Raw genomic sequence first — 14,665 nt, 5'->3', positions numbered from 1 at the left:
TCTTTTAATATAAACATTATACGGTGTTGCTTATTCCATTAAATACTGTTCATTAGTATTGTAATTGAAGCTGCTTCTTACTTAAATGCTAAACTCAATTCTATAATTTAATAGGTGCACCTCTCTGAGAAACATAAGGGACAATGAGGAAAAGGATTCAGCATTTCGTGGAATTTGTACCATGATCAGTGTGAATCCCAGTGGAGTAATTCAAGTAAGACATTCCCAAGAATTTGTTCTTAACTTTTAATATTCTGAATATTTTGTCATGAAATGTAGTAGCAGATTGGGCGAATACATTTTCGTTCTTGTACTGAATAAAGCCAAAGCTTTGTTCATTCACATTTAGACCTCATTTATTTACTTTGTATATGTCTCCCATCCCTGAATATCAATTTGTTGAGTTTGAGGATACTTATACTTAAGAGAGTGACATAATAGTAGAATACTCTTTCTGTTACTTAGAATCAAACTGCCAAACTCAGTAGTGAGTAAAATAGAATAGTGAATCAGCCATTGAAACTAATTTTGAGAGCTTATGGTTTATTTATCCTTATTTTGTTTCCTGTCTTAATTCTTACTATGTTTAGACAGTTTTAGCATTAAAAAAAAGTTATCTGGCAATAGTATCAAGCATGAGTCTGACCAGATCTCTGAATCCAACTGCAAATTTGCAAGACACACAAAATAGAAACGTGTTGATTGACACCATATATATGAAATCAATAAAATGGCCCTAACCGGTTTGGCTCAGTAGATAGAGCGTCGGCCTGCGGACTGAAGGGTCCCAGGTTCGATTCCAGTCAAGGGCATGTACCTTGGTTGCGGGCACATCCCCAGTGGCGGGTGTGCAGGAGGCAGCTGATTGATGTTTCTCTCTCATCGATGTTTCTAACTCTCTATCCCTCTCCCTTCCTCTCTGTAAAAAAATCAATAAAATATATTTTTTTAAAAAAATAAAATGCAAGCCATCGCACTCCCAATTAAAAGTCCCAGGTTCCTTAACAGATAAATTATAAAGGGTAAAAGTGTAAGCAGGGTTTTCAAGAAAGTGACCATTCTCTTCCAAGAGATGGGTGTTTTAAACATTTTTTAATTGAGACCTTTTAATATTTTCTATCTTGTATTAAGTACTCTGTTGTTTAATTTAGGTTTATAAACATACATTACATTACCAGCTTATAAAATTCAGATTAATGTGGGTGACAGGCATTAAAAACTTACAAATTAGAACTGGAAAAAATCTTGACTAATTTCACATTTGTAAAACAATAACTTACTATCTTTAGAGATGGTCCCTACTTGCACAATAACCTCCTGGCGGTAAGTTAGGGTGGTTTTTTTTGTTGTTGTTCATTATTTAAGAACTTTTTTATCACCTTAAATGTGTCTTAGAGGTATCATATGACGTCTACTATGTATGTTTAAAAGGAACATTTTCCCATTGGAATTTTAGCTACTTTTTTTAAAAATTTATACATGAAGTAACACATGTATATGGTCATGAATCATTACCAACTTAAGAATTGGTAGAAATTTCTACTTTTTACATATGTATTTGGATATAGTTAAAAGAAAAATCTTAAGTTTTCTTCTTATGTTTAAATTTTTAATCACAAATTCTACATATGTGTACATATATTTAAGTTTTTAACATCGCACTTTGATAATTAAAGTAGTGAACATGTCAGGACATCAGCTACATCTTGAATGTTGTATCTTGAGTGTTTTCAGTGTGATAATCTATATTTAAAAAAACTTTAGTGAAATATTTAAAGGCTTTGCTTGTTGTCACCTTGTTTTTATAGTCAGAATAATCTAATTATCTTTTAAATTGTCTAAGCATTGGGGAGGGGGTTGTTTGTTTTGGATTGGGATGGGTTGGGTTGGGTTAGGTGTTATTTGTAGCTACATAATTAGTTTTTTCTAACTTTTGGTCATTTCAGTTTCTATATGAAGATTGGTCTTAAAATTTAGATCTATTCATTTCTATGCTTCGAATGAAGCTTATTTGTTGTATGCTTTTAACTATCTTAAATTATATTTAGGCTACTTAGAATTGTATCATTACTTTATTTATGTAATCCAATAAAAGAAAGTTTTTAATTGGTGTTCATTTGGTACTTTCAGTTCATTGCTGATATTAAACATTTACTAGATGGGTTTTGTTTTGTGATGTAAAATAAAACATAAAAGGGCATTAAATTGCAATATAAACTGAATGAGGAGAGGTTCGTTCATGGTAGAGGAATAAGGACAACCATTAAACAATTCACTTACAATTTTTATAATCATAGTTGATTTTCCTTTTTATTTTGGCTAGGATTATATCGTACATATTCTGAAGTTTATATATCTTTTTTCATGTGTTTGACAAATATAATATCAATCTAAAATGTATTTCTTGCTTGTTACAGGATTTTATATTTTTTTGTGATGCCGTTGCATCATGGATTAACCCAAAAGATGATCTGAGAGACATGTTCTGTAAGGTAACTAAAAAGACTTTATGATACGCATCTTGGAATTATTACAGTCCTAGATGGAAAGTTTGAATTATTTTTACATTTCATATAAAACTAGACTCTTCAAATCAATATTGGTAGACTATACAACCTATGACCTTTGTTCTCAATAAAAAAGTTGTTTTCAAGCAGTACCACTGATACCTGTGGTTCAATTATCCCACCTATGCAAATTAACATATATTTTCAAAGACAGCTGACTGAGATTTAGAATATAATACAGACTTGAATGAAGTAAATCTAAGTGGTCTCCATAGGGATTAAACCTACATAGTTCTTTGTTTTAGTAGTGCCCCCTTTTGATTAACTCTAGTCAGCATTCAACCATAACAAAACAAAAAAAAAGTAAAATGCTGTTACATGTTTGAATCACCTAATAATAAAATTAGTGAACTATATATACTTAAGCCAGGAACCCAAAGCTTTTTATATTTCCAACTTGACAAAACTTAGTATAGCATAGAAATTTTATTCCTTTGAGTGAATTCTTTTTTTTTTCTTTGATTGAATTCTATGCTTTTTGTTTTTCATAAGTATTATACCAGAGATTTCTTAGCATCTATTACTATGACACTTGCTAAATTCTAAACTTCTCAAAAAAAGCTTAGCATGTTCAGTGAGGTGCTTTTAGGCAAGACATAGAATGTTGTAGAATCCAACAAAGTTTGAGAATTATTACTTTAAAATGGATAAAATTTTAAAATGATCAGTTTTTTATTTCTGAAGCTATGCAGATCTGAGTTTTATCTTTTGTTATTGATAAATTAATGATTTTTCTTTCACTCTTTGCAGATCCTTCATGGATTTAAAAATCAAGTTGGAGATGAAAATTGGAGGCGTTTCTCTGACCAGTTTCCGCCTCCCTTAAAAGAGCGTCTTGCAGCTTTTTATGGTGTTTAACCTCATGCACTTGAGCTGCAGTCCCATAATTAGGGGTAAGTTGTAAGTAGCTTAGAATTTTTCAGGATGAAGAAATTTAGGACTGTAATCTAAAACTACTGAATAGAATAGGGCTATTTGTTTTCTACAGAGGTTGGATAAAACAATCTCATGCTATATTAAACTTTAAATTTTAAATTACTTAAGTAGAATTATTTAGAGAACCATCAAGCAAGATAAAATGCATGGTTCCACTTTGAGTCCTAGATAGAAAGAAATCCAAGCTGGCATGCTAGTTAGAATACTTAACATTGCTTTCACTGTTGCCTTTTTTGCCCTGTAAGAGATCACCAGAATAGAAGTGGTTTAGTTTTAAAGCATGAGTTTATAGTTTCTGATATATCAAGGACTTACTATGTAATGAGCTTTAGGGAAAACCCAAGTAGACTGGAAATGGGTTTTGTCTCAGTAGCTAAGAATATGTTTTCATTGATTTTTGAGAGAAAGGGAGAGGGATAGAGAGAGAGAAACATTGATGAGAGAGAAATACCATCGATCAGCTGCCTCCTGCACACCCCCCTACTAGGAGCAAGTCTGCAACTCAGGCATGTGCCCTGACCAGGAATGGAGCTGGTGACCTCTTGGTTCCTGGGTCAACACTTAACTGTTTAACCACACCGGCTGAGCTCAATGTACATTTTTATTGAACGCCTACCAATGGGCCTAGCACTGTTTTTTTTAAATGGGCAATGGAAGATTGTTTTGATTTGGGGTGGTAGAGAGTAAATTCACTTGGACTCTTGTTCCTTGAGATTTTCCATACTAAGTTGAACTAACAATTCTGGTTTCTTGGCCTCAGTTCCTTCATTGAGTTCTTTTGAGGATTAAATGCTGTTATAATATCTGATGCCAAAATTGGGTATGTTGCCTAACACACTGAGTTGGTTCAACAAATGTTAGGAACATGGGCCAGTGCAGGTACAGTGAACTAGAGTTTATACCTTAGGTTTTAGATATAAAGCGAGACATATTTTACTGAAGGCCAGAGAATGTATTCAGGGTGTGTCCAGCAGTTGTGTAGCAAATTTTTTATGTTGGAGTTTTATTTGCTTGCTTGCTTGCTTGCTTGCTTATTTACTCTGAGCTAGGTTTTAAACCTGAAAAGATTCTAACATCTAGGTTTTCTAATTAACCTAGATGACAGTAGAAATAGACTTGCACCCTCTGGAATGTCTCAGAATCCTTTGTGTGTGTTGTCCCAGGAGGTCTTGAGTCCTAATAGCTGTTTTATGGCCTTAGCATTTTGGAAAAGTGCTTGATTCACTTAATGTTAAGTCATGAGAATGCATCAAGGGCCAAAAGATTCAACCGTGAGCTGTCTCAAGCACTTTCAGATTTACTACCTTCTGTTGTCCCTATCATATCACCAATTACAAATTAACTGGTGACCATGTTCTAAGACAAGGTATGTAGTAATTCTTAGTTTTCTAATTAGAGATAAAAGTCAATCAGTATATTTTCCTGCCTTTTTTTGTATTCTACCCTTTTTTCATAGGCAGAGAAAAGGGGTTGCTTGTACTTCTCCACAGATGGGCTAGTCACCTTTGTGAACTCACATGAACTTTCATAAATGTCCAAGGTTTGGCATAAGTAGTTCGTAGAGTTTTGTTGTGAAAGTTCCACTGTCAGATACTAGTTACAGTCTCCCAGTAATCTATCTATAGTTCTTGGTGTCACTTTCATCATTAAAAATGCTACCATTGAAAAAGTCCTTACCAGGAAAATCAAGCGTTCTGAGAGTATAGAAAATGACTGAGTGAAATAGGGTCAGAAGAATTATTAATTAGCATCAAGAAGTCAAGGTTGCCTTACCGGTGTGGCTTAGTGGTTGGGCGTGGACCTATGAACCAGGAGGTTGAGGTTCAATTCCCAGTTGAGGCACATGCCCAAGTGGCAGGCTTGATCCCTAGTGGAAACGTGAGGGAGGCATCCAATCAATGATTCTCTCTCATCATTGATGGTTCTGTCTCTCCCTCTCTGAAATCAATGAAAATATATTTAAAAAGAGGGGGGAAAAAAGAAGTGTTAAAATTTACTTTTTTATATTTGCTGAGTGTAGTGGACACCTTTAATACCTCCTATGCGAAAACATCAGACAAACAAAAATAAGTAATGCTCTTTGAGTTTTTGGGTTGGTGTTTTTTTTTAAATATAGATTGGATTTTTGTTTGCTTTATATTGGTAATACTGGCAAAAAGGGATGTTTTGTCTATATAAAATGCTATGCACCTCTATGGTTGTCCCCAGCTTGGCCTCCCTTTTTTGTATCTGATGCAGGTGACAGTTGAGACTATAGGAGAAGGAAGCAACATGGTTATCATTAGGCAATTTGTCCAATTTCTCATTTTCTTTAGGTAGAGATAGCATCATTACTTGATTAATTTTGTGGTCCACTGACTTCAAAAGAGAAACAATTGTTAAACTATAAAACTGTTTTCTTACAGGTCCTTCAGTCTTGGAGACTATGAGGGAGCCTCTGCACCCAGGGAAAATGTTACCCTTTACAGGGGGGAAGGGTAAACCAGTAGGGAATACAGTACAATCCCAACCCTACTGGGAGGGGCGGGAGGGAGGTGTTGCCGTCACTGTATTGTCGATGTTGGGAAACGTTTTAACATCTGGAGCCTTTGTGGGTGGAAATCTGTCTTCAATTACAACTCCGCACTGGATGTGAAGAAGCAAAAAAAAAACCTATTCAGTCAACTCACAAAACAGTACATTCTGGAATATTATGGGGAATTGTACCAAAACAAGAACCATATAAATGATGCATAGGATAAAAGAGGAAAATTTATATAACGCACAATAAAGGAAACCTAAGAATGGGGGTTACAAACAGTAAAGAAGCTTTTTTATTATTATTATTTAAAGGTTTTTATAAATTTTCCCATGCGATGGGGCCTTGTTTTTGCATGCTGATAAAGAACTACACAAATGAAGCTAATAGAATTAAAATCAGCTTGCTGACCCATACTAGAAGCAGGTTCTTGGAAGTTACAATTTAAGGTACCCCCAAAAAAAGTCAGAAATAAAAAATCTAATTTAAACAATGAAGCACCCTGTGAAATGCCAAATGAGTCACTCCTTTTACCTTTGTGGGGTGGGCAGGGAGGGAGGAATAAGTGGGGTTGGACATATCAAACAAAAGATAGAACTCTTGATTTTGCATTAAAACATTAATGTAGTGGATATAATTTGATGGTTGTACTTCATTAGATTTAATTTCTAGGCCAAGACGTTAATTTTAAAGTGCAGTTTAAGGTTCAGGCATGCATTCTGGCTCATAGTGATTGAAAGTAAATTAGTGGGAAAGTAAGTAGCATGCTTGCATCACGTAGAGTGAGATTGGTATTCATTTACCTCTGTTGCGCCAGTTTGTGTTGCAGTTTACCAATTCAATATAGCCCTGCATTTAAAATTCCTTTTTAAGATTTGTGGATTTTATTTTTATTAAGAATATAGGTATATAAAGTACTGTAGTTTACAGCTAGGCCTTGAAATACCTTTTTAGGATCTGTTAGGAATAAGATTGATATTGTATTGTGTGTAACCTGCACAATGTGGAAAGCTGATATACCTGTGCAAAATCTTTGCCTCTGTGCTGTCAGTGTGATGTGCTTTCTGCATGGTTATATACTACTAGTGATTTTATCAAATTTCTAAACTTCAATTACATGGTAAAAGATCTGTAAGAGGTTACATAAATGTTAGTTGGCACATAAAGACAATTGTAGAAGTTGAAGACATGATTGCTATATTTCAATGTTTATTCCCACTCAACATAATGCCTTCTAAGCTTTTTTTTTGTTGTTCAAAGCATGATCTTAAGGATATGTTTAAGTTAATGGATGTAATGCAGGGTTCCTACACTGTATTGGCGCATGTTGGTGGCCCTCTGTGTCCTAGATATATGCACACAGGGTGCAAGTAAAAAGCTACAGAGTGAAAGTTGATTTGGATCCTCTTCATTTCATTTGTTTAGCTTTTCTGTTATTTTTCTCTACTTACATGTATTCCTGTGAATAAATCCTTGTTAAGTTAACCCTTTACTTTTCCTTCCATGTGTATTTTCTTATATACTGTGAATGTGAAATCCTAACTGGTACACTTGATCTTGTCTCCATATAAAGTTTCAAGTCTTTATTAATTTGGATTGCCTGAACAGTGTATCCCATGATGATGAAGGAAAATGGAGAGATTTTTCTTTTTAACTCTGCTGGTCAGAGATGAAGCCACACCTTTCCATTTTTCAATGCTGCATATTTAATCTGCAACAAAAATGTTAAGCCATAACAACCTTTTTATATTTTAGTTTGTCACCTTTGCATTTGCAGAATAAATACTGAATAACCATTTTTATAAGCAGTTGCTCCTCTTTGCATGGTTCTATTCTTCTAAAGGTGTTGAATGATACAGCCATTGCACTGAAGTTTGAGCTGTATGTGTGTGAATTTATAAATACCGTTTTAAAAAATGGTAGCATGCAGAAAGGTTTTTGTTGTGTATGTGTGTGTGTGTGTGTGTGTGTGTGTATGTATTTTTTTTAACATGTTCTTTCACCTTCTTTCCTATATTTTGGCTTTGCAAATTTCAGTCTGTAGAGCCTGAAATTAAATGCTATTTTCATATCCAAAATTTTTTTTTAGTTATAAGTTGGATCCAAAGGGGATGTAGCAGTTTTCTCTTTTTACTACCATTACTTTGCTGGGAGCTCAAAATTTGCTTCCTAGTTAGTCTTTAAAACCTAATTGGGGTAGCTGTTTTACCCTTAAATTCTAGTGATATTCTCTAGTTTGTTTTTTAAATACTTTTCAGAATTTAATATGGGAGATATTTTAATATTCTAGAATAGGTAATATTTTAAATTGAAAGAAAATGGCAAAATTCTTCTCTAAAAGCTTTTAAACAAAAACAACCTTCAATAAAATTATTTGGACCTGTAATTATATGTTGACTGAAAAAGCAATATTGTCACCTGGTTGATTAAAAATTGATTTCAGTTAGGCAGATACGTCACATAAGAATAAGCTCATTTGATAATCACTTAACCTGTTTTTTAACTAAAAGGAAATTTAATTTAAACATAGAGAATAAATTAACTAATTATAACTGGCAACCTGAGATTGGGTTGGGGTTTTTTTTTTATTCCCCACTCCTCCCCATGAGGTATTGTTTTCCTAATTTATATTTCAGATACTTAGTATAGCATAAGAATTTGCAGAAGCCATTTAAGTTCTTTTGAGGTAAGCTCTGATTTAGCATTCTAATAATACATCATGGGATATATATATGTATATGTATAAGCAACTTAATTCTTGTGGTATAGTCTTAATAGTTTTGAATGTTGACTGAGTGTCTCTGAAATTGTGAGTTTGTCTTTGTTACATTCCAGTGTTTCTGCCTCTTGGCATGCTTAAAGCACGGCTTACTTCATCTGCTCCTTACACACTAAAGTGCTGTTGGTGTGCTCAACTACAGACATAGCCGCTGCTAAGTGATGTAGATTTTCTACTTGAATATTTTTATGTTGTAGGAACCTCAGGAGGTCAGTGTTTACTGTTTTATATATGCCTTCTTTTTCCTGTTTGAGCTTCTCTCTTTGAAGGATTCTAACAGAACAAAAGCTGCTGATCAACCTAAGTTGGAAACAGAAAGTGTATTTAATATAATTTAAATGCATGTTTGGCAGTTCATTTTTTAGTCCATTAGTAAATAAACTTAGTGCCACAGATACTCATTTATTCAGGAAAGAATTTTGCTTTTTGTATTGTCTAATATCTTTAATAACTTCATACTATGTAAAAAAAATCACTTTTTTATATTTTTTGGTTGATTATTTCCCAAATAATCAATATGTAAATAATCTTTAAGAGCCAGTTCTGATGCTTTACATTATTGCTACTTGATTTTGTGACGCAAGTTAGATTTCAGAAGAATAGATTTTAAAACACTTAACCAAGCCATTACATCTTTAAAAACAAAATAAGTAGCATACATTTTGTAATTAACATATTGATAAACACTGTGATTTTTTGTTAAGACTTTTTCATTGATCTGAATTGCTTAAATTGCATATATTGTAAAATAGTATCAGATGTATATTTTAAAATAATTTCCGCTGACTTTCCTCTATTGAAATGCTTTGTCTACTCAGTTACAAAATATTCAGATACAAGTTTTATCTCAGGTGAATACTCTTGTATCCTGTTTGCTTTGGTGACATATGCTTATAAAGGATCATTATACTTATAGTCTTTGTTTTTTAGTGTATTTCATGAAGAATCTTCCCATGTAGTCTGGTTTTCCCTTCCTTATTCTAGCAGACTAGGGTGGTATAAATTCCTCCTGTAGGTTTACTTTGAAAGTGAATTTAATTTGGTCCTCCTTTTCTTCAAACCCTCAAGATAGCAAAGTGGACATTTTTCTATTCTGTATTAAATTACCCTGCATAACTGAAATGCCAGAATTTGTCACAAACACTTTAGTTTAAATTTAACAGAAATATTTTGCCATAAATAAAAAACAGTGGAGGTGTGTGTTTTTTTCTTTGTATAATTTATATTATTCATATTGAATGTATTAACAGATAACGGTGCAAAAACATTCTTCCCAAGAGAAGAGTGTATCATGCATAACTGCAGTTTAAATCCTTCCTTTAGTAGTACCTTAAAGTACAGCTTTGCTTGAATTACTTTTTGCAAATAGTACAAGGAGGAAGCACTAACTTGCCAGTAGTATTGTTATTGAAGTGTAGGCATTAAAATCTTTAAGAAAACTGGTCTTCAGATTGTTAAAGGCCTGGGATAATCTAGATAAAAAATCAGATCAATAAAGAACTGTGTGACAATATTATCTAGTAGTAATACCATGCAAGAGCATTGTATATCTACTTAGTACCTTTCATACTGTATTAAATATTGTGGTATTTCTGATGTCTCTTAAAAATTAAATTTTACATAAAAGTTTCATTCACTTGTACACCCTCCAGGTGACTTGTGACTAATTTTTTCAGTCTTATGTAGATGTTTCCCCCATTGGTATTACATGTATAGAGTTCTTTATCTTTATTCCTAATTACTATACATATTAATTTTAAGGTATGCATTTAAATTATAGCAACTTTTTTCTGATTTGTATCCCAGGACGTATTTTTCAATGTATGCATGATTTTGAGGGAAGTTAAGTGATTTTTTCACCTCTTGTACATTTTTAAATCAAACCAAATCAGTTTGCCAAGCATTATATCACTAATAAGGAAAATATTGTTTTCCCTTTTATTAGAATTTTTGTTTAGCATAGACTCCCCTTATACTATGGCTTGGAATTAAGCCAACTTTGCTATTTTGCAAGTCTAATTCTGTAACATGGTTAGCCTTCAAGGCAATGTTGGTCCCCTCCTGCTACCAGCCTCATAAAGGGGTTCCACTGTCCTTTCACCATTCACTTCATTACTCTTTTCCTCTGGATATATAACAAAATTAAGATTGGATGATTTTTTATGGAGATGATAATTAGACAATACTGTATAATTTTACTTAATAGATTATCTGTGAGAAGAGATGTTTAAACGTGGTTAATGACTTCACCTATAAGAACGTTTTACACTTAATATTCATGTTAATAATGGGTGCAATAATGTAGTAGTTTTAGCTTTAATTATAAATAACTGGATCTTTCTGCTGACAACTTAGGTTGTATGAGTTATGCTTAAAAGCTTTAAATCTGATGTTTCCTGTACCTGCCACACTATGTTAGAATGTGTCCTTCAAACATACCCTCCTGCAACTTCTCAAACTGTACTAAATTGATATTTCTTGAAGTCTAACTCTGTGCTAACAGATCTTCATTTTAAATAGAATACGGTTTTAATTTTTGATAAGCTGCTGAATTTTAAAGAGAGTTTTTTGGGGCCACCAAATATTTTGGATCATGCAGAGAATATATATTGTACTGTAGTAATTTTGTATTTACATTTGTATGATGTGACATAATAGATGTGAATGTTAATCACTGCTTGACTATGTTAATAAAGTTGTTTAACTATAGATGTTTCACTCTGATTTTTAATGAAGAAAATGAGCTTTCTCTCCCTCCCCCCATTTTGGATTCAGATAGGTCTTTTGTATTGTTTTTGTTGTTGGGGGGAGGGCTGTTTTGTTTTTTTTAGGGTTTTTTCTTTCTCTTAGTTTACACATTGGTGCACTCTTCTTTATTGAATATTTTCTTATCTGGGTAGTAATAGTTAAGAACTATTTTCCCCACATTTTAACTCCTATTGATGTGTGTCTCAACAGTTGATTCTACCAGCATTTGGTGGGGGAGGAGGGAATGATAGTGCTCTGTAAAAAATAATTAAAAGGTGAAGTTTGAATAAAGCATTATAAGGATAGATTGCATGAATGTGTATGAATGTATCCTATAATTTTGGAAATTAACATTTATAAAAGTACTAGTTTCTTCTAAATGTGTTATGTTTCAGGGGAAATATGTGCATAACTGAAGAGTAGTTTGGTTTTTTGAGATTTACATTTTCCAACAGGGAAGGGCCTGAGATTAGATCAGTTTAACCCACGAAATTTTAAGGGAAATGGGGTTTGGGTTTTTTTTCCCTTTATTACCTGCACATGAAAATATTTGAGAGAGCTCAGGTGTGTTGGAGATGGGCTGGGGCTGAAACTTGGGTATCATGTCCTAAAATACATCTTCAAGAAAGAGTTTAAGCCCTGGTCGGTTTGGCTCAGTGGTTAGAGTGTCGGCCCTCGGACTGAGAGTCTTGGGTTCAGTTCCTGGGCAAGGGCACATACCTGGGTTGCAGGCTCCATCCCTGGCTGGGGTCAGGGTGTGTGTGTGGGAGGCAACCAATCGATGTTTCACTATCCCTTCCCCTCCTCCCTCCCTTCCACTCTAAAAATCAATGAAAAAGTATCGTCGGGTAAGGATTAAAAAGGAAGAGTTTTAAGACTCCAGAATTTAGGTTGTGGGAGAAGATAATAAGTGTAACAGTTAAAGTACAAACTTTAAGTTGTTTTTACTTGATATACCTGTTTTTGACACCATTTTAATTTTGTAATGAGTTAATCAACCTGACTCCCAATAGTTTACATGTAATGCTTTAGGAATGCTTGGAAAAGTAGCATTTGAACTACACAGTTCTGAGTTTGGACTTTCTCATAACTGTACAGTTGGAATATAGAAACTGCTGAAGCTGTGACTATCATATTGTAATACTTAATCTCAGTCTTGTGTTAACTTGATATAAAACAATCTTCTGAGACATCCACATAGATAAGTGTTCAGTTCAACATAAATTAAAATTTAGAAACTAAACACAATTTCTAAACCATTGGTAAAAGTGATATGGTAAATACTGTTACACTAAGCTTTAGATTTTTGTGCCAGTCATGAATGAAATTCATTTCTATGCAAATAATAGCACTCTTGGTCTGACAATTTAAATTTTATTTTAAAGTATTCCATTTCAAGTGAATTTGTACATTTTTATTATCTAAACTTGCCTGTTAATAAATATACATTATATTCTATGAACGATTTAGACAACCATCTTACTGTTGTTGGATATTCACAAGTTATTTCTCCAGAACATCCAATGATACAGCTGATAAGGGGTTAATATCCAAAATTTATAAAGAACTTATAAAACTCAACACACAATTAAAAAATGGGCAAAGAACCTGAATAGACACTTCTCCAAAGAGGACAATACAGATGGCCAAAAGAAATATGAAAAGATGTTCAACATCACTAATCATCAGAAAAATGCAAATTAAAACCATAATGAGATGTCACCTCACACCTGTCAGAATGGCTATCAATAAATCAAGTGTTGGTGAGCATGTGGAGAAAAGAGAACCATTGTGCACTGTTGAAGGGAATACAGATTGATGCAGCCACCGTAGAAAGCAGTATGGAGTTACTTCAGTAAGTTAAAAATGAACTGCCTTATGACCCAGCGAGTCCACTTCTGTGAATATATCCAAAGAAACCTAAAAGAATTCAGGGGTGGGTAAAAGTACATTTACAGTTGTAATACAATAATAAGTAATACAAGAATAAACTTGTGTAGTCACAATTATAAACCTACTTTTTAAAAATCATTTTCATTTACACTTGACATACATTATTATGAGTTTCAAGTGTACACCCCAGTGATTAGACCATTGCATAACTTACTAAGTGAACATCCCAATAAATCCCACACCCATCTGACACTACATATACTACCAGAACATCATTGGCCACATTCCCTGTACTTTACATCCCCATTCTATAACAACCAATTTGTACATCTTAATCCCTTCACCTTTTCACCAATCCCCTCAACCACCACCACCACCATGCAACTGTCAAAGTTCTCTGAATTTGTTTCTGTTCTGCTTGTTGGTTTATTTTGCTTTATAGATTCAATTGTTGATTGATATGTATTGCCATTTTATTCATGTTTTGTATCTTTTTTCTTCTTCTTAAAGAAGACCCTTCAACATGTCATGTAATACTGGTTTGGTGGTTTTGAATCCTTTAGCTTTTTCATATTTGTGGAAGCTCTTAAAGACGGGCAGGCCAAAGTGGCCTAAGATACCTATATATATATAAAGCCAGAGACCATAACGACCTAACGACCAGTCGCTGACACCCACTGTGGCCAGCGAACTGGCCTGACCCGGGCCAGATCGCCCCCAACACCCCGATCAGGATGGGGCCAGCCGGCCAACTGCCTTGACTGGCAGAAATTTGGGGTCTGGGGACCTTGGAGTTGCTCGGTCTCAGTCTCGGGCAGCTGCGCAGGCAAAGCTCTCCTTTGGCAGAAGTGGACCTGGGATCAGGGTGCTGGGATGGGGTGGGGAGACTTTCCTGGTGGCCACAGCAGTCCCCACGGGCCGCCCACAGCACCTGGGCGTCTGGCCCTGGTCGGAACAGTGGCAGGAATAGGGGTCACAGGGAACAGCGGCACACAGGAGCCAGGAGGTGCGAGGCCCGATGTGGGCTCTTACCCCACCCGCTGGGCCCAGCAGCACCAGCAGGTGGGCTATGATGTGCAGTGAGGCACTGGGCTGCAGGTGGGAGGGGAAGCAAGCCAGGAGAGCAAGGCCCCTTGCCAGACAGAGCCCTGAGTGGCATGGGCAGGGCCGGAGCTGGAAACCCTGGCAGGGTGGATGGGGCTGCAGCCCCGCACCTTTTCGGCC

General features: G+C 34.8%; 1 protein-coding gene across 1 annotated transcript in view; it reads left to right on the top strand.

Annotated features, from left to right (window-relative positions):
* The window catches only part of TNPO1 (transportin 1), a 58,373-nt gene extending 46,864 nt beyond the window's left edge, over window positions 1-11,509 (top strand). Inside the window, exons 22-25 of the mRNA XM_014451814.2 lie at window positions 115-214; window positions 2,418-2,492; window positions 3,318-3,460; window positions 5,909-11,509. Of these exons, the coding sequence (XP_014307300.2) occupies window positions 115-214; window positions 2,418-2,492; window positions 3,318-3,425 (283 nt within the window). The 3' untranslated portion in view covers window positions 3,426-3,460; window positions 5,909-11,509. The remainder of the gene's footprint in view (window positions 1-114; window positions 215-2,417; window positions 2,493-3,317; window positions 3,461-5,908) is intronic.
* Window positions 11,510-14,665: the final 3,156 nt, after the last annotated feature.

Source organism: Myotis lucifugus, unplaced genomic scaffold (genome assembly GCF_000147115.1).
Source record: "Myotis lucifugus unplaced genomic scaffold, Myoluc2.0 scaffold_0, whole genome shotgun sequence".
Taxonomy (NCBI): domain Eukaryota; kingdom Metazoa; phylum Chordata; class Mammalia; order Chiroptera; family Vespertilionidae; genus Myotis; species Myotis lucifugus.
The sequence above is the reverse complement of the archived record's forward strand: the minus strand, read 5'-3'. Positions and strand labels throughout refer to the sequence as shown.